General features: G+C 39.7%; 1 protein-coding gene across 2 annotated transcripts in view; it reads left to right on the forward strand.

Annotated features, from left to right (window-relative positions):
* TEC (tec protein tyrosine kinase) overlaps nt 1–25,042 on the forward strand; it is a 153,328-nt gene that overhangs the window by 38,615 nt on the left and 89,671 nt on the right. For both annotated transcript variants that reach the window (XM_049886301.1, XM_049886302.1), the window contains exon 2: nt 23,506–23,691. In XM_049886301.1, coding sequence (XP_049742258.1) covers nt 23,554–23,691 — 138 coding nt within the window. In that variant the 5' untranslated portion in view covers nt 23,506–23,553. The remainder of the gene's footprint in view (nt 1–23,505; nt 23,692–25,042) is intronic.

The following is a 25,042-nucleotide window of genomic DNA, read 5'->3' on the forward strand; positions in this document are numbered from 1 at the left end:
ATAATTTTATTGTGTTTATTCTCCCATGTACACCCAACCAGATTATGAAGCAGATCACAGACATTTTATCTGTAAATATTTCAGTATTTATCTCTAAAAGATAAGAACTCTTAAAAATACAATCACAATACCATTATCACACCAAAACAAAAACACAACGTACTATCATAATATCATCGAACCTTAATATTATCAAACAACTCGTACCAGTAAACCTTAATTCGTTAATATCCAGTTTAGTATGCAGATTGCCACAACTATCTCGTACATTTCAATTGGTTGAGATGCTTCTTAAGACTTTAAATCTATAGGATCCTATTTCACCTCTATCTTTTTTTATGTTTTTTGATTTTTTTTTGCGAAAGAAATATTCTGTTAAAATTGAATGCAATAATGACTTGGATTCTTTATTCTTACACTAAAAACAAGAAAAAGAATATGTAGATATAGGTGAATTTTTTTTAAAGTAATTTAGAATACTGTAACTAAAGAACACCTACTGGTATTTGATTATTTAGTATATAATTTCTGAATTGCTTTTCTTTATTTTCATGTCTTCTCCTAGTAAAGCGTGCTGAAAATGACTTTACCCGCTTGAGAAACTTGTTATTTACATGTGTTTTCACTGGTTATTATTTCTCTTTGAAATATGAAAAACCAGAAAGAGAAGTATTTGTTTTATATGACAAATTCCTTTCTCTGAGGAGAATTGGTACCAGAAAATTGCCAGTTGAAAGTGAATCTACTTAAATTGGGTACCCAAACTTTATAGTGAATAGTAAAAGAATAAAAACTGGTATGATTCAGACTGTATTGTAAAAATAATATGAAAATGTTCATATTATCTCATATTTAGCACCATTTAGGCTATAATTCCAACAGTGTCCCAATTCTTAGAACAGAGAATCAATCAAGTTTTAATTGTTTTATGACATAATATTTCTGAAAAAAGTGCGTGATAAAAAATTTGACTTCCGTCACTTTATATTTGAATTTATCAGCACAATTCTAAAGAGGGTCATTTTTTCAAAAGCATTAGAAAGCTTTATCAGTTTTTGCAAGGATGTCTCTGTTAGGTAAAATAAAGATTAAGCCACTATAACAACAAAAAAATAACAAAGAAACTATTACATGTGGTTTCTAAAATAAGACAGAAGTGTATTTCTCTCTTCAAGAGCAGGTTAGCTGGTTTAAGTTGGTTGGGCAGCTCTGCTCCATGAAATCATTCAAGGACCGGATTCCATCTTGTTCCTCCCCAACTCCCTAGAGTGATGCCTTGTATACATAACAGAAGCTGGGTCTCTGCCATGTGCACTTTCCAGTTAATGGGAAGGTGGAAATGCCCTAAATCCAGAGAAAGTAGCTTGTCTTTAAGTTGAAGATGGCTCAGAAGAAGCACATATCACTTCTGCCTTTATCCTTTTGGTCTTACCTTAGCCATACCTAACTGCAAAGGAGGATGGGAAATGTCATCTGTAGCTTGGTATCCATATGCTCAGGAAGAAGGGGGGAATGGACTTGGGAGGGGGAAGAGAGACAAAGAGAAGTGTGCCTCTTAATATATTTATTGAGAATCATTCTGCTTTGAAGCTTCTACTTTGTTCTGTCTTTTACAAATTAATGAACTGCAAGATTCTCCTTCGTCAGTGGCATTGAGAGTGATTGGAGCAATTCTTCAATATCACTCTCGTAGGCTTCTTGAACACCCTCATCTTTTGAAGGTTTGATCTTTCATTTGCAGTTGTATTGTTGGCTGTTGCATCCCTCATTCAATGAGAGAGAATGACCAGCAAAGAAGCAGACCTAGTAATGTGGAAGGATATTTGATCGGGACTAAGTGCTCAGTTTATTAATGAATATTTTTGTGTTATGACACTTTTGCTTCTCTCTAAAACCATTTAACTATAAATCTCCTATATACTAAATATATTTGTCAGATTCTTAGAGGTATCGCACAAGGTTTCTTTGCTAAAACTTCTTTCTCTATCCATTGTTATCTTTGTTGTCGTTAGCTGCTGTTGAGTTGGGCCCAGACTCCTGGTGACCCCATTCATGCACAATGGGTTGAAAAGCTGCCTCGTTTTGCGCCATCCCCATGATTGGTTGCGGATCAGACCATTGTGATCCATAGGATTTTCATTGGATGATTTTCAGAAGTAGATTGCCAGTACTTTCTACCTAATTATTCTCTTTAATCCCCCCCTACCCCCTTCCTTTTTGCCAGAGGGGAGCCCCCCACCCCAGTCAAAGCCAAAGACCGCAAGGCATACCTGCAATGTGAGACTCAAACCTGTCTTGAGGGAATACATTTTTAATCAGTGCATATCCCTGTATTATATGAACAATAAGAAACAACTATCCTCAATGCAGTACCACTCAACATTATTTCCAGTTGTACCTGCCTCTCAGTTCTAGGCCATAATCACCTACCATATGTGATGGGGTGGGGTGGAGGTGTGGTCCATCATCAGCAGAGATGAGCTAAATCAGCTGGCCTCTGTAACCTTTGCCTTTTGTCACAAGAGGTCTTTTCTTTAGGAATTGTTGGTACTGAATGAAAAGAGTTTTACTAGATACCTCCGGTGCTTAGATTCTTATCATGTTCAGCCTCAGTAGGTCAGCAGAACTTTGGAGGCTACTCAGATCAACAGCAGAAAGGAGAAATACTTTAGGACTTTAATAAAATACAGGTTATCACAGGATACTTTTGTTTAATAGATAAGGAAAACAGAAGACTTCCATGTTACGTTCTTCTGACAGCTAAAATGTTGCCTAACCCTGGTATAGCTCCAATTCATGATGTTAAATGGCAATGTACCCTTTATTCTGATTGAAATCATTTTAGCATTTTTTTTCTTTTGTTTGTATTTCTGCTGCTTAATTCCCCTTTTACAAAAGGAAATTGGATCTTAAGCTGAAAGTTTACATTGCAGAAAGAAGCATGATAAAATTCGTTCTTATGTAAAAGCTACCCATTTTAGGTATTTTTGAATTGAAATACAGCAGTCCCCGGGTTACTACGACCTAGAGTAGTTCCTAACTGTGTCAAGTTGAATTTGTAGGTAAGTTGGAATGTTACAGTTCTTACTGAGCCTACTTTAGTGCAAGAAAAGGCTCAAAGCCTTTTCAGTGATTAAAAGCTGCTTGTGCAACAAGTGAAGGTGATTGGGACGAAGAGTTTGTTGTGAATAAGCGGTTCAGCATTTCAAAGTGAGGGAAAATTTATGTAACATTAAAGGGCAAGTACAAGTTTTCTGTAAATCAGTAGTTTGTAACCAGAGACTGCCTGTCTAACCTGCAGATACTGTGGACAGGCACAAGTATTTGATTTCTCAGATAAATGTAGTTTCATGTTTATTCATGCTAGATTTCCTAAAATTGCAAACAAAAACTAACTTTGCCATTAGCCTGTGATGAGCTGTATAACAAGCTGGGGCAGATTAGCCAATAAGAAAGGTGTTATAGCCATCTGGTTCTGCTATAACAGAAATACCACAAGTGGGTGGCTTTAACAAAGAGAAGTTTATTCTCTCACAGTCCAGTAGGCTAGAAGTCTGAATTCAGGGTGCCAGCCCCAGGGGAAGGCTTTCTGTCTGTCTGCTCTGGAGAACGGTCCTTGCCATCAGTCTTCCCTTAGGCTGGGAGCATCTCAGCGCAGGAACCTCTGGTCCAAAGGACGCGCTCTGCTGCTGGTGCTGCTTTCTTGGTGCTATGAGGGCCCCATGCCTCTCTGCTAACTTCTCTCGAAAGAGATTGGTTTAAAACACTATCTAATCTTATAGATCTCATCAATATAACTGCCACTAATCCATCTCATTTCATCATAGTGATAGAATTTACAGCACATAGGGAAGTCACATAAAATGGTGGACAATCAGGCAATACTGGGACTCATGGCCCAGCACAGTTGACAGATATTTTGGGGGAACACAGTTTAATCCATGACACGAGATAAACATGGACTTACTCGTGCTTATTTACTAATCCGTAGTGAAAAATCTCATGTGGGAAATCACTACGGATTAGTGAGTAAGCACAAGTAAGCCTGTGCTTACCTTGCTGAATGGGTAATCTGTCCCTGTCAGGGACTGTAAATTTGAAAAGAGGCTTTGATTCTGTAGGAGGGTGCTGTGAGGCTGGGAGAGAGACAGGCGCCAGCCATACCTAGAAGGAGAATCTTTGATGTGGTAAAAAAAAAAAGTGAAATTGTTCACTACAGGTGATCTGGTAAGAAATGTAAGCACCATGCTTACCTTGCCTGTTGGATAATCCACCCCGATTAATAAAACAACATATTCTGATGTGGAAGTTCTTTAACACAGGGCTTTAACTAAACTCACTAATCTTAGGGCATTACCAAGTCTTAGATTGAATTATGTAATATTGCTAATTTTGTAGGTAAAATATTGCTGGATATTTGCGATGTCTTATGGCTTAGCCTAATAAATTAAGGATGTCAACAACCTCAAATCACTGTTTCCTAAAGGAATCTACCCTATTAACCAGGGCTCTGGTTCCTATTTACCACACCACTTTCCATCATATCATTTGGAAATTCATAATCACCTCTATTTTCACCTGTCTCATGCTACCCTTCCTGGTTAGCACTTCTGTTCCCTTGGTTGAAAATATTTTGAGAGGTCTTATTGACTAGGCTAGGCTCCCCCAGGAGCCACTTATTTGGGGATAAAAAAATTCTGGTAGGAGGACAAGTGATGAAAAAAGACAGATTCTAAGATCTGTTGGATAACATTGCTGCACCATGCAACTGATGACCCCTGGTCTGGTACTCAGAACAAAACACTGGACAGAGAATGTAACTTCCTTGTGGTTTGGGTTTCTCATTGGCCACACAGTGACAGTTTTGTTTTCCTCTTCAGAGTATTAGAGTTCAAACACTAATGTGTTGTTTCAAACTTTTAAAAATTGGCATCCAGGGTAAAGAGAATGGTGTTCTTGTGTTTATCTCCAATGAGACATCGAGAAATGGAGCTTAAGTTGTAACTTAAAGAAGACATTTGTACCTTTGAGTTATAGGAAATACTTGAATGGGTTTGTGCGGACTCTAGGGTTTATCTTCCTCTAGAGTCTTAGAAGCAGAGAGATGTATATCTGGGATGATCTAGGTATGACTGGAAGACTAGGAGGGAACTTAATTAACTTCATTTGTCTTCTTAAACTTGATTCCAAGGAATGTCCTACAGATCCTAAGGAATGTTCTCAAGAGCTGAGGGAGCATGTAGTTAAAACATTCTCTAGGGAAAAACACCCTTCTCTCTCCCAGCTTTGAAAGCAAACCCTCGCTGTGACTGCCTATCCACTTCCCCTCGCCTCCCCATTGCTCTCTCACCTTTAATGAAAAATGTTCTGAGAGAGTTGTATAGAATCGCTCATCTTTTCCGTGATCTCCCTCCTTCTACTCTTCTGCTTAGAAGATAGCTGTCCCTTTTGTGAATGGGTCCAGGCCATCCTTCAATCATTTCTGATTCTCAGAGGCAGCTACTTTTATTTCTTTGTACCTTCATATCTCTAAATAACATGCTTAAGTTGCTACTTCTTGATTTTTCAATTTTACTTATTATCTATTGACTTCCTTCTCTACTACAGAAGATACAGCTCTTTCACAATGTGTCCCCCCACCCACACACAAGCACATTTCCTGTTCTTGCTTTCCCCCAATATATTTATATAGTAACAGTAGTAAGATTATTATTGTTTATATTATAATGCTGTAGATGGTATTTATGCTGAACTATATAGTATTCTATGATTATTTTTGCTTTTCTGGACAATTTTTAGTTTTCTCTAGAATTGTTAATTGATTTTTTTAAGTTGACTAAGCTTCACTAATTTATTGCAAATTCCTTCCAATACATTCCTTTTTTTTTTATGATCCTCTTTAAAAAAAAAATTTTTTTTTATTGTGCTTTAGGTGAAAATTTATAGCTCAAGTTAATTTCTCATACAAAAATGTATACACACATTGTTTTGTGACATTAGTTGCAATCCCCACAGTGTGAAAGCACACTTCCCCCTTCCACCCTGGGTTCCCTGTGTCCGTTTGGCCAATTCCTGTCCCTTCCTGCCTTCTCATCCTGCTTTTGGACAGGAGCTTCCCATTTGGTCTCATATGCCTGAATGAACTAAGAAGCACATTCCTCGCTTATATTATTTCCTTTTTTATAGTCCTGTGCAATCTTTGCTTGAACAGTGGGCTTTGGGAATGGTTTCAGTTCTGGGTTAACAGTGTGTCAGGGGGGCGTAGTTTCGGGGGTTCCTCTGTCAGACCATTAAGTTTGGTATTTTACGTGAATTTGAGTTCTATTCTATATTTTTCACCTGCTCTGTCTGGGACTCTCTTTTGTCTTCCCTGCCAGGGTGGTCATCGTGGTAGCCTGGTACCATCTAGTTCTTCTGGTCTCAGGCTGGTGGAGCCTCTGGTTCATGTGGTCCTTTAGTCCTTTGGGCTAATATTTTCCTTGTATCTTTGGCTTTCTTCATTCTCCTTTACTCCAAGTGGAATAGGACCAATAGGTGCATCTTAGCTACTTGAAAGGTTTTAAGACCCCAGATGCCACTTACCAAAGTGGGATGTAGAGCATTTTCTTAATAAGCTTTGTTATATCAGTTGACCTAAATGTCCCCCAAAACTGTGGTCCCCAGGCTCCAGCCCCAGCTACACTGACCCTCAAAGTGTTTGGATGTGTCCAGGAAACTTCTTAGCTTTTGCTTTGGTCCAGTTGTGCTGGCTTCCCCTCCAATACATTCTTGAAGAATTCTTTCCAAGAGCCTAACTTGATCCAATTTGGGTCAGCTGCCCTTTAATCCCATTGGTCAACATCATCTTGGTCTTTCCTTTCACCATCATCCAAAGGATCGTCTTACCTCACTCTTTTTTTTTTTTTTTTAATAATTTTTATTGAGCTTTAAGTGAACGTTTACAAATCGTCAGTCTGTCACATATAAGCTTATATACACTTTACTCCGTACTCCCACTTACTCTCCCCCTAATGAGTCAGCCCTTCCAGTCTCTCCTTTCGTGACATTTTGCCAGTTTCTAACCCTCTCTACCCTCCCATCTCCCCTCCAGACAGGAGATGCCAACACAGTCTCAAGTGTCCACCTGATACAAGTAGCTCACTCTTCATCACCATCTCTCTCCTACCCATTGTCCAGTCCCTTCCATGTCTGATGAGATGTCTTCGGGAATGGTTCCTGTCCTGGGCCAACAGAAGGTTTGGGGACCATGACCGCTGGGATTCCTCTAGTCTCAGGCAGACCATTAAGTCTGGTCTTTTTATGAGAATTTGGGGTCTGCATCCCACTGATCTCCTGCTCCCTGAGGGGTTCTCTGTTGTGCTCCCTGTCAGGGCAGTCATTGGTTGTGGCCAGGCACCATCTAGTACTTCTGGTCTCAGGATGATGTAAGTCCCTGGTTCATGTGGCCCTTTCTGTCTCTTGGGCTCATAGTTATCGTGTGGCCTTGGTGTTCTTCATTCTCTTTTGATCCAGGTGGGTTGAGACCAATTGATGCATCTTAGATGGCTGCTTGTTAGCATTTAAGACCCCAGACGCAACATTTCAAAGTGGGATGCAGGATGTTTTCATAATAGAATTATTTTGCCAATTGACTTAGAAGTCCCCTTAAGCCATAGTCCCCAAACCCCCGCCCTTGCTCCGCTGACCTTTGGAGCATTCAGTTTATCCTGGAAACTTCTTTGCTTTTGGTCCAATCCAGTTGAGCTGACCTTCCCTGTATTGAGTATTGTCCTTCCCTTCACCTAAAGTAGTTCTTATCTACTACTAATCAGTAAATAACCCTCCCTCCCTCCCCCCCCAGCCACAAAAGTATGTGTTCTTCTCAGTTTATACTATTTCTCAAGATCTTATAATAGTGGTCTTATACAATATTTGTCCTTTTGCCTCTGACTAATTTCACTCAGCATAATGCCTTCCAGGTTCCTCCATGTTATGAAATGTTTCACAGATTCGTCACTGTTCTTTATCGATGCGTAGTATTCCATTGTGTGACTATACCACAATTTATTTAACCATTCATCCGTTGATGGACACCTTGGTTGCTTCTAGCTTTTTGCTATTGTAAACAGAGCTGCAATAAACATGGGTGTGCATATATCTGTTCGTGTAAAGGCTCTTATTTCTCTAGGGTGTATTCCGAGGAGTGGGATTTCTGGGTTGTATGGTAGTTCTATTTCTAACTTTTTAAGAAAACGCCAAATAGATTTCCAAAGTGGTTGTACCATTTTACATTCCCACCAGCAGTGTATGAGAGTTCCAATCTCTCCGCAGCCTCTCCAACATTTATTATTTTGTGTTTTTTGGATTAATGCTAGCCTTGTTGGAGTGAGATGGAATCTTATCGTAGTTTTAATTTGCATTTCTCTAATGGCTAATGATCAAAGGCATTTTCTCATGTATCTGTTAGCTGCCTGAATATCTTCTTTAGTGAAGTGCGTGTTCATATCCTTTGCCTGCTTCTTGATTGGGTTGTTTGTCTTTTTGTGGTTGAGTTTTAACAGAATCATATAGATTTTAGAGATCAGGCGCTGGTCGGAGATGTCATAGCTGAAAATGCTTTCCCAATCTGTAGGTGGTCTTTTTACTCTTTTGGTGAAGTCTTTAGATGAGCATAGGTGTTGGATTTTTAGGAGCTCCCAGTTATCTGGTTTCTCTTCGTCATTTTTGGTAATGTTTTGTATTCTGTTCATGCCTTGTATTAGGGCGCCTAACGTTGTCCCTATTTTTTCTTCCATGGTCTTTATTGTTTTAGTCTTTATGTTTAGGTCTTTGATCCACTTGGAGTTAGTTTTTGTGCATGGTGTGAGGTATGGGTCCTGTTTCATTTTTTGGCAAATGGATATCCAGTTATGCCAGCACCATTTGTTAAAAAGACTATCTTTTCCCCAATTAACTGACACTGGGCCTTTGTCAAATAGCAACCACTCATACGTGGATGGATTTATATCTGGGTTCTCAATTCTGTTCCATTGGTCTATGTGCCTGTTGTTGTACCAGTACCAGGCTGTTTTGACTACTGTGGCTGTATAATATGTTCTAAAATCAGGTAGAGTGAGGCCTCCCACTTTCTTCTTCTTTTTCAGTAATGCTTTGCTTATCCGAGGCTTCTTTCCCTTCCATATGAAATTGGTGATTTGTTTCTCTATCACCTTAAAAAATGACATTGGAATTTGGATCAGAAGTGCATTATATGTATAGATGGCTTTTGGTAGAATAGACATTTTTACTATGTTAAGTCTTCCTATCCATGAGCAAGGTATGTTTTTCCACTTAAGTATGTCCTTTTTAATTTCTTGTAGTAGAGCTTTGTAGTTTTCTTTGTATAGGTCTTTTACATCTTTGGTAAAATTTATTCCTAAGTATTTTATCTTCTTGGGGGCCACTGTGAATGGTATTGATTTGGTGATTTCCTCTTCCATGTTCTTTTTGTTGATGTAGAGGAATCCAAGTGATTTTTGTATATTTATCTTGTAACCTGAGACCCTGCCGAACTCTTCTATTAGTTTCAGTAGTTTCCTGGAGGATTCCTTAGGGTTTTCTGTGTATAAGATCATGTCATCTGCAAATAGAGATAATTTTACTTCTTCCTTGCCAATCCAGATGCCGTTTATTTCTTTGTCTAGCCTAATTGCTCTGGCTAGGACCTCTAGCACAATGTTGAATAAGAGCGGTGATAAAGTGCATCCTTGTCTGGTTCCCGTTCTCAAGGGAAATGCTTTCAGGCTCTCTCCATTTAGAATGATGTTGGCTGTTGGCTTTGTATGGATGCCCTTTATTATGTTGAAGAATTTTCCTTCAATTCCTATTTTACTGAGAGTTTTTATCATGAATGGGTGTTGGACTTTGTCAAATGCCTTTTCTGCATCAGTGGTAAGATCATGTGGTTTTTGTGTTTTGTTTTGTTTATATGGTGGATTACATTAATGGTTTTTCTAATATTAAACCAGCCTTGCATACCTGGCATAAATCCCACTTGGTCGTGGTGGATTATTTTTTTGATATGTTGTTGAATTCTATTGGCTAGAATTTTGTTGAGGATTTTTGCATCTATGTTCATGAGGGATATAGGCCTGTAATTTTCTTTTTTTGTGGTGTCTTTACCTGGTTTTGGTATCAGGGATATGGTGGCTTCATAGAATGAATTAGGTAGTATTGTATAATTTTCTGTGCTTTGAAATAGCTTTAGTAATAGTGGTGTTAACTCTTCTCTGAAAGTTTGGTAGAGCTCTGCAGTGAAGCCATCCGGGCCAGGGCTTTTTTTGGGGGGGAGTTTTTTGATTACTTTATCAATCTTTTTTTTTTGTTATGGGTCTATTTAGTTGTTCTACTTCTGATTGTGTTAGTTTAGGTAGGTAGTGTTTTTCTAGGAATTCATCCATTTCTTCTAGGTTTGCAAATTTGTTAGAGTACAATTTTTCGTAATAATCTGATATGATTCTTTTAATTTCAGTTGGGTCTGTTGTGATATGGCCCACCTCGTCTCTTATTTGGGCTATTTGTTTCCTTTCCTGTATTTCTTTAGTCAGTCTGGCCAATGATTTATCAATTTTGTTAATTTTTTCAAAGAACCAGCTTGGCTTTGTTAATTCTTTCAAATGTTTTTCTGTTCTCTAATTCATTTAGTTCAGCTCTAATTTTTATTATTTGTTTTCTTCTGGTGCCTGATGGATTCTTTTGTTGCCTGCTTTCTATTTGTTCAAGTTGTAGGGACAGTTCTCTGATTTTGGCTCTTTCTTCTTTATGTACCTGTGCATTTATTGATATAAATTGACCTCTGAGCACTGCTTTTGCTGTGTCCCAGAGGTTTTGAAAGGAAGTATTTTCATTCTCGTTGCATTCTATGAATTTCTTCATTCCCTCCTTAATGTCTTCTATAACCCTGTCTTTTTTGAGCAGGGTATTGTTCACTTTCCAAGTATTTGATTTCTTTTCTCTGATTTTCCTGTTATTGATTTCCACTTTTATGGCCTTGTGGTCTGAGAAGATGCTTTGTAATATTTCGATGTTTTGGATTCTGCAAAGGTTTGTTTTATGACCTAATATGTGATCTATTCTAGAGAATGTTCCATGTGCACTAGAAAAAAAAGTATATTTTGCAGCTGTTGTGTGTAGTGTTCTGTATAGTCTATGAGGTCAAGTTGGTTGATTGTAGCAATTAGGTCTTCCGTGTCTCTATTGAGCTTCTTACTGGAAGTCCTATCTTTCTCCGAAAGTGGTGTGTTGAAGTCTTCTACTATAATTGTGGAGGTGTCTGTCTCACCCTGCAGTTCTGTTAAAGTTTGTTTTACGTATCTTGTGGCCCTGTCATTGGGTGCATAAATATTTAATATGGTTATATCTTCCTGGTCAATTGTCCCTTTAATCTTTATGTAGTGTCCTTCATTTTCCTTTGTGGTGGATTTAAATTTAAAGTCTATTTTGTCAGAAATTAATATTGCTACTCCTCCTCTTTTTTGCTTATTATTTGCTTGGTATTTTTTTTTCCATCCTTTGAGTTTTAGTTTGTGTCTCTAAGTCCAAGGTGTGTCTCTTGTAGGCAGCATATAGACGGATCGTGTTTCTTTATCCATTCTGATACTCTCTGTCTCTTTATTGGTGCATTTAGTCCATTTACATTCAGCGTAATTATCGATAAGTATATGTGTTTAGTGCTGACATTTTGATGCCTTTTTGAGTGTGTTGTTGACAATTTCATTTTTCCACTTACGTTTCTGTGCTAAGACTTTTTCTTTGTAAATTGTGTGTTCCTCATTTTCATAGTAGTTGAATTTATGTTTGCTGAGTCATTATGTTTTTCTTGGTTTTTATTTTGACTTATGGAATTGTTATACCTCTTTGTGGTTACCTTAATATTTGCCCCTATTTTTCTAAGTAAAAACCTAAGTCGTATTGTCGTATATCGCCTTGTTTTCCTCTCCATAATGGCAGTTCTATGCCTTCTGTATTTAGTCCCTCCGTTTGATTATTGTGATCTTTTACATAATGAGTTCAATGATTCCCTGTTTTGAGAATTTTTTTCTTTTTAAAATTAATCTTAATTTGTTTTTGTGATTTCCTCATTTGAGTTGATATCAGGATGTTTTGTGTCTTTGTGTTGTGTTGTTATCTGATGTTATTGATTTTTCTGACCAAACAATTTCCTTTAGTATTTCTTGTAGCTTTGGTTTGGTTTTTGCAAATTCTTTAAGCTTGTGTTTATTCGTAAATGTTTTAATTTCGCCTTCATATTTGAGAATTTTGCTGGATAAATGATCCTTGGCTGGCAGTTTTTCTCCTTCAGTGCTGTATATATGTCATCCCATTGCCTTCTTGACTGCATGGTTTCTGCTGAGTAGTCTGAACTTATTCTTATTGATTCTTCTTTGTAGGAGACCTTCCTTTTATCCCTGGCTGCTTTTAAAATTTTCTCTTTATCTTTGGTTTTGGCAAGTTTGATGATAATATGTCTTGGTGATTTTCTTTTTTGGATCAATCTTAAATGGGGTTCCATGAGCATCTTGGATAGATATCCTTTCATCTTTCATGATGTCAGGGAAGTTTTCTGCCAACAGATCTTCAACTATTCTCTCTGTATTTTCTGTTATCCCTCCTTGTTCTGGAACTCCAATCACAAGCAAGTTATTCTTCTTGATAGAGTCCCACATGATTCTTAGGGTTTCTTCATTTTTTTAAATTCTTTTATCTGATTTTTCTTCAGCTGTATTGGTGTCAATTGCTTTATCCTCCGCCTCCCCCACTCTGCATTTCAATTCCTTGATTCTGCTCCTCTGACTTCCTATTGAGTTGTCTAATTCTGTAATTTTACTGTTAGTCTTTTGGATTTCTGAATGCTGTCTCTCTATGGATTCTTGTAGCTTATTAATTTTTCCACTAGGTTCTTGAATAATCTTTTTGATTTCTTCCACTGCTTTATCAGTGTTTTCCTTGGCTTTTTCTATAGATTGCCTTATTTCATTTCTGAGGTCATCCCTGATGTCTTGAAGCATTCTGTAAATTAGTTTTTTATATTCTGCATCTGGCAATTCCAGGATTGTATCTTCATTTGGGAAAGATTTTGATTCATTAATTTGGGGAGTTGTAGAAACAATCATGGTCTGCTTCTTTATGTGGTTTGATATCGACTGTTGTCTCCAAGCCATCTATAAGATATTGTAATGATTTATTTTATATTTGCTCACTGAGTCTCATTTTGTTTTGTTTTCTTTCAATATACATAGATGGGCTACTAGATCGTGCTGTCTTGATTGTTGTAGGCTTTGAATCACTTATGTCCTCTTACCAGCTAGTTTGGGCCGTTACCAGAAATATAAGCCTAAGAGTCCATTCACTATTCTTGAGTAGAATCTGATTTTGGGTCACCAAGTGTGTGGGGTAGACTGTCACTTATTTGCTTAGAGGAGTAGTGGTGATAGTTGTGTGCACCAGATTCTAGTATCAGTGGAGGGTCACACTCCGGGGGGTCAGGATGCTGACAGGCTTCCCCCAAGTGCCAGTGAGGTAGGTGTGTCTCTATTCCTAAAGCACTTTGGTGGGTGGGCTCTGCAGCTGTACCTTAGGCACCCAATGCAAGTACCTCTACAGATTGGTAGATGTCACTATCCTCAGACCCCTATGGCAGGAGGTTAGGTGGTTTGGGTGGAGCTTTAGCCCTCAGTTCCCTGTTGTGGATCAGTGAGGGCTCTGTTGAATACGCAGAGTTATCAGACTTGGAAAAGTTGTCTTTCCAGTAATCCGCTAAACCAATTACAGTCAGATCACTATCAGAATTACCTTTGCATTATAATAGTCACCTTGTTCCCTGTAGGGATGAAAGCCCAAGACTGTGGACCACAAATGCTTGGCTGGAGCTGGTTCTGTATTTTTAGTCCAAATTCAGGAAGTCAGGGAAGGATTCTTGGTCCCTGGGTTTTTTGTAGCTGCTTCTCTCAGGCCAGGAGAATGGGTTAGGAAAAGACAAAACAATCAAAGAAAAAAAAAACCGCAGAGCACTTCACTCTCTGGCCCAGGAAATTCCAATGTTAATGAAGCCGCCTGGGAAGGGGAGGGGAGGAATCAGATACATAGGAGAGAGTACACCCAGGAATATAGACAAAGTTACTTGTCTTGCTTGGGATAACTGTTTTATCTGAGATTCCCAAGGGGCGTGTCGACTGTGTGTGCTGGTTTGGTAGAGACTGCCCCTGAGGGTCAGGCCCGCGTCCTTTGCTTGTGCTGTCCCAGAAGCTGTGGTTAGTTCGTCAGCTCCCAGTCCAAAGCCCAGTGCCAAGGTTCCCGGGCTGGGATGCTGCACTTCCGGCTCCACAATCGGTCACTGCCTCCTGGTGACTTTTCCTCCTGTCAGCCACGTCACTGCACTGCCTGCGTGCACTGGCTGGGCTTCTCCTGGGGTCACTTCAGGGGGCTAGGGCTGCGTCCTGCGCCGTCTCAGGATGCCGTGCTCAGCTCCCCTGTGCCCAGCACCAAGGTTTTCTGACTGGGACGCTGGCTCCAGGCTCTGAAAACAGTTGCTGCTTTCCTGTGGTTGTTCATTCTCTCGTTAGCCCCATCAGTGTGCAGTGTGCTTGCGCTGGCTGAGTCTCTACGGAGGTTACCCCAGGGGGCTAAGGGTTAGGGCTGTGTCCCGTGCCTGCCCTGCCTCAGCAAGCTGCAATCAGCCCGCCATTTGGCACCAGGGAACCGCAGGGGCTCAAGGCTGTGGGGTGAGTCGTGGGTTCCAGAAGCGGTCGCTGGTTCAGGGTGCAGCTTTTTGCTCACTTGTCACTCAGTTCAACTCTTTAATCTGTGTTTGATGGTCAGGGTTCATAGATTGTCATGTATGTGATCGATTCACTTTGTTGCAAGAGGGATCCGAGGTAGTGTCTGCCTAGTCAGCCATCTTGGCCCCGTCCCCACTAGTTTTTTTCTTTGATTGTTTTCTAAGTCTGCTTTCTCCTTCTGAAACTCCTATTTTTCAGATGTTGAACTTTCTGTGTGGGTCCTCTAATGCTATTATATTTTTTCCTGTTTTTAATTTTTTTTTTTTACTTCTGTTGCATTTCTTGGAAGAGTTCCTCAATTTCACATTCTAACTCTTCTATTGATTTTTTCATTTCTGCTATCTTATTTGTAATTTCCAACAGCTTCTCTTTTTTAGTTTTCTGTTCTTTATTTTGTCTGTATTCTGACCTTACTTAATGCATGGAATATCTTCTCTTAACTCTGTGATTTTATCCTTTTTTTAAATTGTGGTTTAGGTGAAAGTTTATAGGTCAAGTTAATTTCTCATACAAAAATTTATACATATTGTTATGCGACCCTAGTTGCAATCCCTATAATGTGACAGCACACTCCCCCTTTCCACCCCGTGTTTCCCGTGCCCATTCATCCAGCTCCCACCCCTTCCTGCCTTCTCATCCCGCCTCTAGACAGGAGGTGCCCATTTAGTCTCATGTATCTACTTTTTTTTTAACTAAGAAGCAAACTTTTCAGGAATATTATTTTATATTTTATAGTCCAGCCTAATCTTTGTCTGAAGAGTTGGCTTTGGGAATGGTTTTAGTTCTGAGTTAACAAAGAGTCCAGGGGCCATGTCTTCTGGGATTTCTCTGGTTTCAATCAGACAGTTAAGTCTGGTCTTTTTACGTGAATTTGAGTTCTACACGCCACTTTTCTCCTGCTCCATCAGGGACTATCTGTTGTATTCCTTGCCAGGGTGGTCATTGGTGGTAGCTGGGCACCATCTAGTTCTTCTGGTCTCAGGCTGATGGAGTCTCTGGTTTATGTGGCCCTTTTGTCTTTTGGACTAATATTTTCCTTATGTCTTTGGTGTTCTTCATCCTCCTTTGCTCCAGGTGGGTTGGGACCAATTGATGCATCTTAGATGGCCACTCAGAAGCTTTTAAGATCCCAAATGCCATTCTCCAAAGTGGGGTGCAGAACATTTTCTTAATAAATTTTGTTATGCCAGTTGACCTAGATGTCACCCAAAAGCATGGCCCCCAGACCTCTGCCCCTGCCACTCTGTCCCTTAAAGTGCTTGGTTGTGTTCAGGAAACTTCTGAGCTTTTGGTTTAGTCCAGCTGTGCTGACTTCCCCTGTATTATGTGTTGTCCATCCCTTCGTCTAAGAAAATTCTTGTGTACTGGCTAGTTAGTGAATTTCCCTCTGCCTCCCTTCTCACCCTCGAAATCATCGAAGAACGTTTTCTTCTGTGCTTAAACCTTTTCTTGAGTTCTTATAATAGTGGTCTCATACAATATTTGTCCTTTTGCGAATGACTAATTTCAGTCAGCAGAATGCCTTCCAGATTCATCCATGATGTGAGATGTTTCTTGGAGCCATCATTGTTCTTTATCATTGTGTGAATATACTGTAATTTGTTTATCCATTCATCTGTTGATAGGCACCTAGGTTGTTTCCATCTTTTTGCTGTTGTGAACAGTGATGCAGTGAACACGGGTGCGCACGTATCTATTCATGTGACGGTTCTTATTTCTCTAGGATATGTTCCAAGGTGTGGGATTGCTGGAGCATATGGTACTTCTATTTCTAGCTTTTTAAGGAAGTGCCAAATTGATTTCCAAAGTGGTTGTACCATTTTACATTCCCACTAGCAGCGTGTAAGTGTTCCAGTCTTCCTACAACCTCTCCAACATTTTTTATTTTATTCTTTTTTTTTAATTTTTATTGTGCTTTAAGTGAAAGTTTACAAACCAAGTCAGTCTTTCATACAAAAACCTGTATACACCTTGCTATATACTCCTAGTTGCTCTCCCTCTAAAGAGGCAGCCCACTCCTGTCTCCACTCTCTATTTTCATGTCCATTCAGCCAGCTTCTGACCCCTTCTGCCCTCTCATGTCCTCTCCAGACAGGAGCTGCCTACATAGTCTCGTGTGTCTGCTTGATCCAAGAATCTCACTCTTCACCAGTATTGTTTTCTACCCCATAGTCCAGCCCAAGCCCTCTCCGAAGTGTTGGCTTTGGGAATGGTTCCTGTCTTGGGCTAACAGAAGGTCTGGGGACCATGACCTCCAGGGTCCTTCTAGTCTCAGTCAGATCATTAAGTCTGGTCTTTTTATGAGAATTCGAGGTCTGCATCCCACTGTTCTCATGCTCCCTCAGGAGTTCTCTGTTGTGTTCCCTGTCAGGGCATTTATTGGTTGTAGATGGGCACTATCTAGCTCTTCTGGTCTCAGGTTGATGAAGTCTCTGGTTTATGTGACTCTTTCTGTCTCTTGGGTTCATAATTACCTTGTGTCTTTGGTGTTCTTCATTCTCCTTTGCTCCAGGTAGATTGAGACCAATTGATCCATCTTAGATGGCCACTTACTAGTGTTTAAGACCCCAGCACCACTCTCCAAAGTGGGATGCAGAATGTTTTCTTAATAGATTTTATTATGCCAGTTGACCTAGATGTCGCCTGAAACCATGGTCCCCAAACCCCCACCTCTGCTACACTGCCCTTCGAAATGTTTGGTTTATTCAGGAAACTTCTTTGCTTTTGGTTTAGTTCAGTTGTGCTGACCTCTCCTGTATTGTGTGTTTTTTTCCCCTTCACCTAAAATAGTTCTTATCTGTTATCTAATTAGTGAAAACCCCTCTCCCTCCCTCCTCACTCTCGTAACCATTGAAGAATATTTTCTTCTCGGTTTAAACTATTTTTTGAGTTCTTATAATAGTGGTCTCATACAATGTTTGTCCTTTTGCAACTGACTAATTTCAGTCAGCATTATGTATGTTATTCTTAATAATTTCTTTTTTGTGCACAATCTTTGTTTCCTCTTCCTTCATTTTCTTGTTCGACCTCAGATTCACGTTAGAGTCTTTCTCAATTGTTTGGTGATCCTTGGCTTTCTCTCATTTATAAGAGTAGGGCTTTAAGAAGTCAACCGGAAGCTTTGTGCATGTGGGTGGTACTTGCTGACCTTTGGCTTCACTGTAGGGTAATCTGACTGGGCCATTTCTACTGGGGAACTCCCTATGTCAGTATATTCAGGTCTTTTCTCTTAGACTGAAAAAGAGTGGTCTCAGTATTCAGTATGTAAATCTTTTTACCTAAGCTCATTTTTTAGTATGGTATTCCTACCCTCAACTATTCTTAGTTTCTGCCAGTATAGGGACTCTCTGTTTTATTCTTTTCAGAAAATAAATCTTCAGTTTTCTTCTAAGGTTGGGGGGGTGGTAGTCACATAGCTGGAGTCTCTGGGTGATTGCAAATGTGTAACCAAAAGGCTGAAGTTTCAGGTCCACCCAGAGGTGCCTTGGAGGAAAGGCCTAGTGATCTACTTGCAAAAAGTCAGCCGTTGAAAACCTTATGGAGCACAATTCTACTGTGACACACATGGGGTCACCATGAGTTGGGTCAACTTTATGGTGGTTGTTTTTAAGTCATCTAGCTATATGGCATTGAAAAGGTTATTTCTTAAACAGGTACATAAACAATTATGTTGCTTTAAGACTTTCTTCACCACTACTTCTAGAGATACTAGGTTCTGCTATTTGGAGGTTTTGTAGCAAATCGGGTTGTTTCTAGTCTTCCCTGCCCACCAAGCTGAACCTATCACATGTTTATTTATTTCCAAGTTTACAAAATTTTCTTGTTTTTTGTCCTGTTTTTTAAAATTTCCTTGAGAGTTAATGCCTTAACAAAAATGATGACAACAATAACACCAACAAAAAAGAACTGATTTTAATAGGATTTCAGGAGGAGCCAATGCTAATGTGTGCATTTAACTTTCATCTTTAACTGGGTGTCTACATGAGGAGAATTTTCCTTCATTTGTATCTCTGTGAATTTGACCAGAATTTCCCATTGACTATAACAAGAGTAGTGATCTTTTAATTGTATGGTATAGAATGGTGGAGAGAGACCTTCACTTGGAATCAGGAGACTTTTTTCTAGTCTTAGCTCACGTTACCTTGGGCAAGTAACTTTTCTAAGCCTCAACTTCATAACTTATAAAATAAGAGTGATATATTAAATGATGGCTGAGATTCTTTTCAATTCATTCTATATGATTCTGTATAAAATATTAACCCTTCTGTAAACCAGATAAGTTTTTTTTTTTTTTTTTTTAGCATTCAACATGAAATGCCTTTCTCTGTCCCTGATGTTGAGGCCTTTTGCTTTTAGAACTACAAATGCGCTACATCCCAGTTATCCTCCTGAGCCTTACCAAAGTCTGCCTTCATTTGGTTATTATAGTATTGCTCAATGCATTGGGAACTACATATTTGTATTTGGCCTGTTTTCCAGAGGTTGGTAGTTGTTGTTAGTTGCCCTCACGTGGCAATTCATGGTGACTCCATGTGAACATAATATAGTGTTCCCTGGTCTGGTGCCATCTTTGTGACCGTTGGCATGTTTCAGTCTGTTGTTATGGCCACTGTCTATTTTGAGCGCCTCATGACCTAGGGGGCACATCTTCCAAAGCAATATCAGATTTCTATTGTGATTTATAGGGTTTCTATTGGCCAATTTTCAGAAGTAGGCCACCAGGCCTTTCTTCCTAGTCTGTCTTAGTCTGGAAGCTCTGCTGAAACCTGCCACCATGGATGACCCTGCTGGTATTTGAGATACTGGTGGCATAGCTTCCAACATCATAGCAACATGCAAGCCACCACAGTATGACACACTAACAAATGGATAACTTGCCTTTTCCTGATATACATTTTTGTAAGCAGTCATTTTCACTCTGCATTGAAAATATGTCACACAAAGATGAAAAGATGACTTCCATAGAAGTGGTATTTACGTATTGGAATTTTCTCAGGAAAGCAAAGAGTACCCAAATTTTAACATAGAATAAGGAGGGCCAACTTAGATGTAGAAAGAACAACAGCTTGTCTCTGAGTTCTCAGCTTAGGAGGGTTAATGGATTAGTTGGGTCCATGATTCAGATATTTGTTGAGAAGCTACTGTGGGCATCAGGAGCTCTGGTGGCTCAGTGGTTAAGTGCTTGGCTGCTAACTGAAAGGTTGGCGATTTGAACCCACTGTTGCTTCATGGGAGAAAGATGTGGCAATCTGCTTCTGTAAAGATTTACAGCCTTGGAAACCCTGTGGGGCAGTTCTCCTCTGTCCTTTAGAGCCTCTATTAGTTGAAATTGCCTCAAGGACAATGGGTACTATAAGCACCAGAAGTGGTGTAAAGATGCAGAGGAACCCCTCCTTTGAGATAGTGGCTCTCAATCCTGCCTTCACCTCAAATCATGATGCCCACGGGCCCATGTCAGACCAATGGAGTTACAGTGACTGGAAGTAGGGCATGGGCATCTACCTTTAAAAAAAACAAAACAAAACAGAAACTTCCTAGATGTTTCTAATGTGTAATTACGATTGAAAACCACTCATTTAGGAGCTTTAAAGCCTAGGTGAGAAGGTAAACTGTGTACATTCATTGCTACTGAACATGGAACAATATGACAAATTCTGTGACGAGTGACACAGAGATCATGGGTCCAGGAATTGAAAGGTTTGTATTAATTGAAGTCACTAGGAAAGGCCTTTTCCAGAAGATGAGTTTTGAGCTGTTGAGGTGTTCATAGGTGTAGAGACAAGAGAAGGGAATTCTCTAGGCCACAGGAATGGGTGCTGTGAGGGGAGCCACTGGACATTCAGCAGACTGTTTTGAGTGGAATGTGCAGTGTTTGGCCAACAGTAGAAGTAAAGATTGGATGTTAGGTCGCAGTCAGATTGTGGACAATCTCCATTTTATTGTGCAGCTGGTGGAAGTCATTGAGGGGGCATCAGGGTCTTCTGATGAAAGAAATGGCATGATGAAAGTGTTATCTTTGAAGATGGATCCAGTGGGGATGAGGGGCATGCAGCTTAAATAAAATGAGGCAAGAGCCTAGGGAAAGGAAGACCAATCTAAAAGCTACTATCAGGGCCCAGAAGTGAGGTTGTGATGCTCTGAGCTAGGAAAATGGAAGTGGAGTTGAAAATAATAATAATAATAAACATTTGCACAGTATTGTTATAATTAAAAAAATTCTTTCTCACATCTCATTTAAACCTCACAATAACCTTGTGGTGTTTATCTCCATACTTTATAAATGAAGGAGCTGACGGTCAGAGGTTAAGCTGTTTTAAAGTGATCTTACAAAGCATGGAAGGACCTGATTGGATGGCGACAGATCAGTAATGGGGAGTTATGAGGGTGCTTCTGAGGTATCAGGCTGGGTGTGAAGATGGTAGAATTTCTCAGTGATGACACCACACTAATCTCAGGGTAGGAGCAGGGCTTTGAACTGATTCTTTCTGTTCAACCCCCTGCTGAAAATTTTCATTTCTACTCCAGATAAACCGAATCAGAATCTTTATTTTAACAAGATCCCCAAGCGATTCTTATGGATCTGCTTCTGGATTGATGATTCTACTGTGTACATAAGAATCACCCATGGATCCTGTTAAAATGTAGTATCTGATCCAGTATATCGGAGAATGCAAATTCTCATCAAGGGTCAAAACAAAATGAACTGGTTTGAAACTCTGGTTAGGAGTCCCTGGATGGTGCAAATGCTAATGTGCTTGGCTGCTAACTGAAAGGTTGGAAGTTCAAATTCACCCAGAGGTGCCATGGGAGAAAGGCATAACAATTTGCTTCCAAAAATAAGTCATTGGAAACTGATGGAGCACAGTTGTACTCTGACACACACGGGGTCACCATGAGTCACAGTCAACTCCACAGCAACCGTTTGTTTATTTTTAAATCTCGGAGTCAAGTCCCTGGCTTTGCTGTCAGATAACCACTTAATGCTCTTCGTGTGACTCTTCTCTTTATGGTTTGATATGCATCTTACGAGGGTGTGATGGAGGGAAGGGAAGAAAAGGCTGTTGTTAATTCAACTTATTTCAAATGAGAATTGTCAGGTTTTCTCTGAGTATTGTTGAGTTTTCAGATAAACTTTGTTCAATTTTAAGAGGCTCAGCCCAGGTATGGATAGTTTGGAGATGGCTGTTAGTTGCTGCCGAGAGGACTCTGACTCCTGGGGGGACCTTATGTATGACAGAAGGAAATGCTGCCCGGTGCTGTGCTATCTTCAGGAGCTTCGGTATGTTTCGATCCATTGTTGCAGCTGTTGTGTCATTCCATATCATTGAGGGTTTCCCTGTTTTTATGGGCCCTCTACTTTATCAAACATGATGCCCTTTTCTAGAAATTGATCTTTTCTGATGATGTGTCCGAAGTAACCGAGTCGAAGTCTTAAGGAACATTCTGGTTGTATTGCTTCAAAGACTTACTTGTGCGCTCTTTTCGCTGTCCAAGGTGTATTCGATATCCTTCACCAGCATCACAGTTTGAACGCATCAGTTCTTCTTTGTCTTCCTTTTTTCATTATCCGGCTTTCCAATGCATGTAAAGCAATTGAAAAGACCATGGCTTAGGTCAGATGCCCCTAAGTCATCAAGGTGATATCTTTGCTTTTTAAAACTTTAAAGAGATATTTTGAAGCAGATATCATTAGCCCAATGCAATATGGATCCATCTTTCTGGCAACCTCTGCCTTCAGCCGTGATCCATCTGGCAATAGCACTGATATCCCCCATTCCACATCTTCGTCTGAATGCAGCTTGACCTTCTGGCAGTTCCCTGTTGATGTACACCTGCAGTTGCTTTTGAACTATCTTTGTCAAAATTTTGCTAACATCTGACATTAACGATACTGTTCGATAATTTCTGCATTCCATTTGATTGCCTTTCTTTGGAACGGGCATGCATATGAATCCCTTCCAGTTGGTTGGCCAGGTAGTTGACTTCCAAATTTCTTGACATAAACGAGTAAGGGGCGCCACATACAGGGCTGAGGATCTTATCCATACAGGCTCTGCCCTAAATAGAGTTAACTGTGATTTGTTGGGTTTCCTTTTCTTTTGTGGTTGAGGCAGGAACTCTAGGACAGAGAATTGTAAAGCATGGTAGTATAGATGTCAGAGAGCATCCTTGTCGCTCTGGTGACTGGATGTCACATTTTATTTTAACTGTTTATTTATCACAGCTGGGGTTCCAATGATATCCATCAGTGTTGTAATTCACTTTGTTCAAAGTCTACCTTGTCAATATGGTCATCCATTCCTTTTTTTTTTTCCAAGATCCTGAGGCAATTTAAATACCAGCCTAAAGCCGCCATGCAAGTGATGAAATCTACTTTTCCTTTTGGGATACTTGCGTCTCTGCAATCAAATAATAGAAGCAGAGTGTGCCAGAAAGCTAAAGATGTTAGCGAGGTGCAAAGGAATGGGTCATCATCATGGCAAACCTTGATTAGATTTTCTTATGGGACGTGGAGGAGCAGGGTAGGGAGTGGGGACGGAGAGGAGGTTGAGCTCTTGTGCCCTGGGCATTCTCAATCCAGGTGCATAGGGTACCATTTGTCTCTTCAGCAGTGGTAAGGGTCAAGCCTGTTTTAGACATTTGAAATGGCAACATCTTTGGAAAATTAAAATGCCACATTTTATTTTAACTGTTTATTTTCTCTTTATAGAATATTGGGATTTTCAATGGCAGGAGAAGGAATGATCAGAAGACCGAGATGAATTTGAACACTATTCTAGAAGAGATTCTTATTAAAAGATCACAGCAGAAGAAGAAGACATCACCCTTAAACTACAAAGAGAGACTTTTTGTACTTACAAAGTCCATGCTCACCTACTATGAGGGTCGAGCAGAGGTAGGAGACAATCAAAATTTACTTTGCTGTTTTCCGTGTTGATGCTGTTTTATAATACTATCCCCCCACTCCTTCCCGTCTCCAATCTTACAGAATAAGCTTTGGGTCAATGAAATTAAGGTAATGATTTGTTTTCATTTGGCATTAAAAGATTAAGTCTGGGATGTGCATAGAAATTGTTCACAATTCTGTTGATTATAGATTTAGTATATATATTTATACATTTTATATCAGCCTACTGAATTAATCTGTTAAAGAAAATAAATTCCTACATCAGTTTTAGCTCCTTATGGAATTCATTGTGTATATTGGCCATGTGGCTATACCCCATAAATTACCATATTATCTATCAAAATCTTCTTTAGCACATATAAACCATATTTCTGGCCATCACTTTAATGAAATTTGTTGTTGTTGGGTGCCATCGAGTCAGTTTCAACTCATAGCAACCCTATATATGACAGAATAAAACACTGCCTGGTCCTGCACCATCCTCATAATCATTGCTGTGTTTGAGTCCATTGTTGCAGCCACTGTGTCAATCCAGTTCGTTGAGGTTCTTCCTCTTTTTCACTGACCCTACGCTTTACCAAACATGATGTCCTTCTCCAGGCACTGGGTTCCTTCTGATAACATGTCCAAAGTACCTGAGACAAAGTCTCATCATCCTCGCTTCTAAGGAGCCGTCTGGCTGTACTTCTTCCAAGGCAGGTTTGTTTGGTCTTCTGGCAGTCCATGGTATATTTAGTATTCTTTGCCAACACCATAATTCAAAGGAATCAATTCTTCTTTGGTCTTCCTTATTCACTGGCCAGCTTTCCCATGCATATAAGGCAATTCAAAATACCATGGCTTGGGTCAGGTGCACCTTAGTCCTCAAGGTGACATCTTTGTTTTGTAACACTTTAAAGAGGTCTTTTTCAGCAGATTTGCCCAGCACAATACATTGTTTTATTTCTTGACTACTGCTTCCATGAGCATTGATTGTGGATCCCAGTAAAATGAAATCCTTGACAGCTTCAACCTTTTCTCTGTTTATCATGATGTTGCTTATTGGTCCAGTTGTGAGGATTTATGTGTTTTTATGTTAAGGTATATTCTGTTAAGGCATAATCCATACTGAAGTCCATGGTCTTTGATCTTCATCAGTAAGTGCTTCAATGCGAATATTTCTTTATTATTAAGTGGAGGTTACTTAAAACTGATTAGTGATTTGGTGGACCCAACACATTTTCAGACCTGAAGTAGCTCTTTTGGTGATTAGCAGCTACTGCACAGTTCCTCTGATGGAAGCAGGGAAAAAGATGCTCACTAAAAATCTGAGCAGAGAGTGTGTGGCATAGGCAGGGTA

The sequence above is a fragment of the Elephas maximus genome, chromosome 5, assembly GCF_024166365.1.
Source record: "Elephas maximus indicus isolate mEleMax1 chromosome 5, mEleMax1 primary haplotype, whole genome shotgun sequence".
NCBI classification, from domain to species: Eukaryota; Metazoa; Chordata; class Mammalia; order Proboscidea; family Elephantidae; genus Elephas; species Elephas maximus.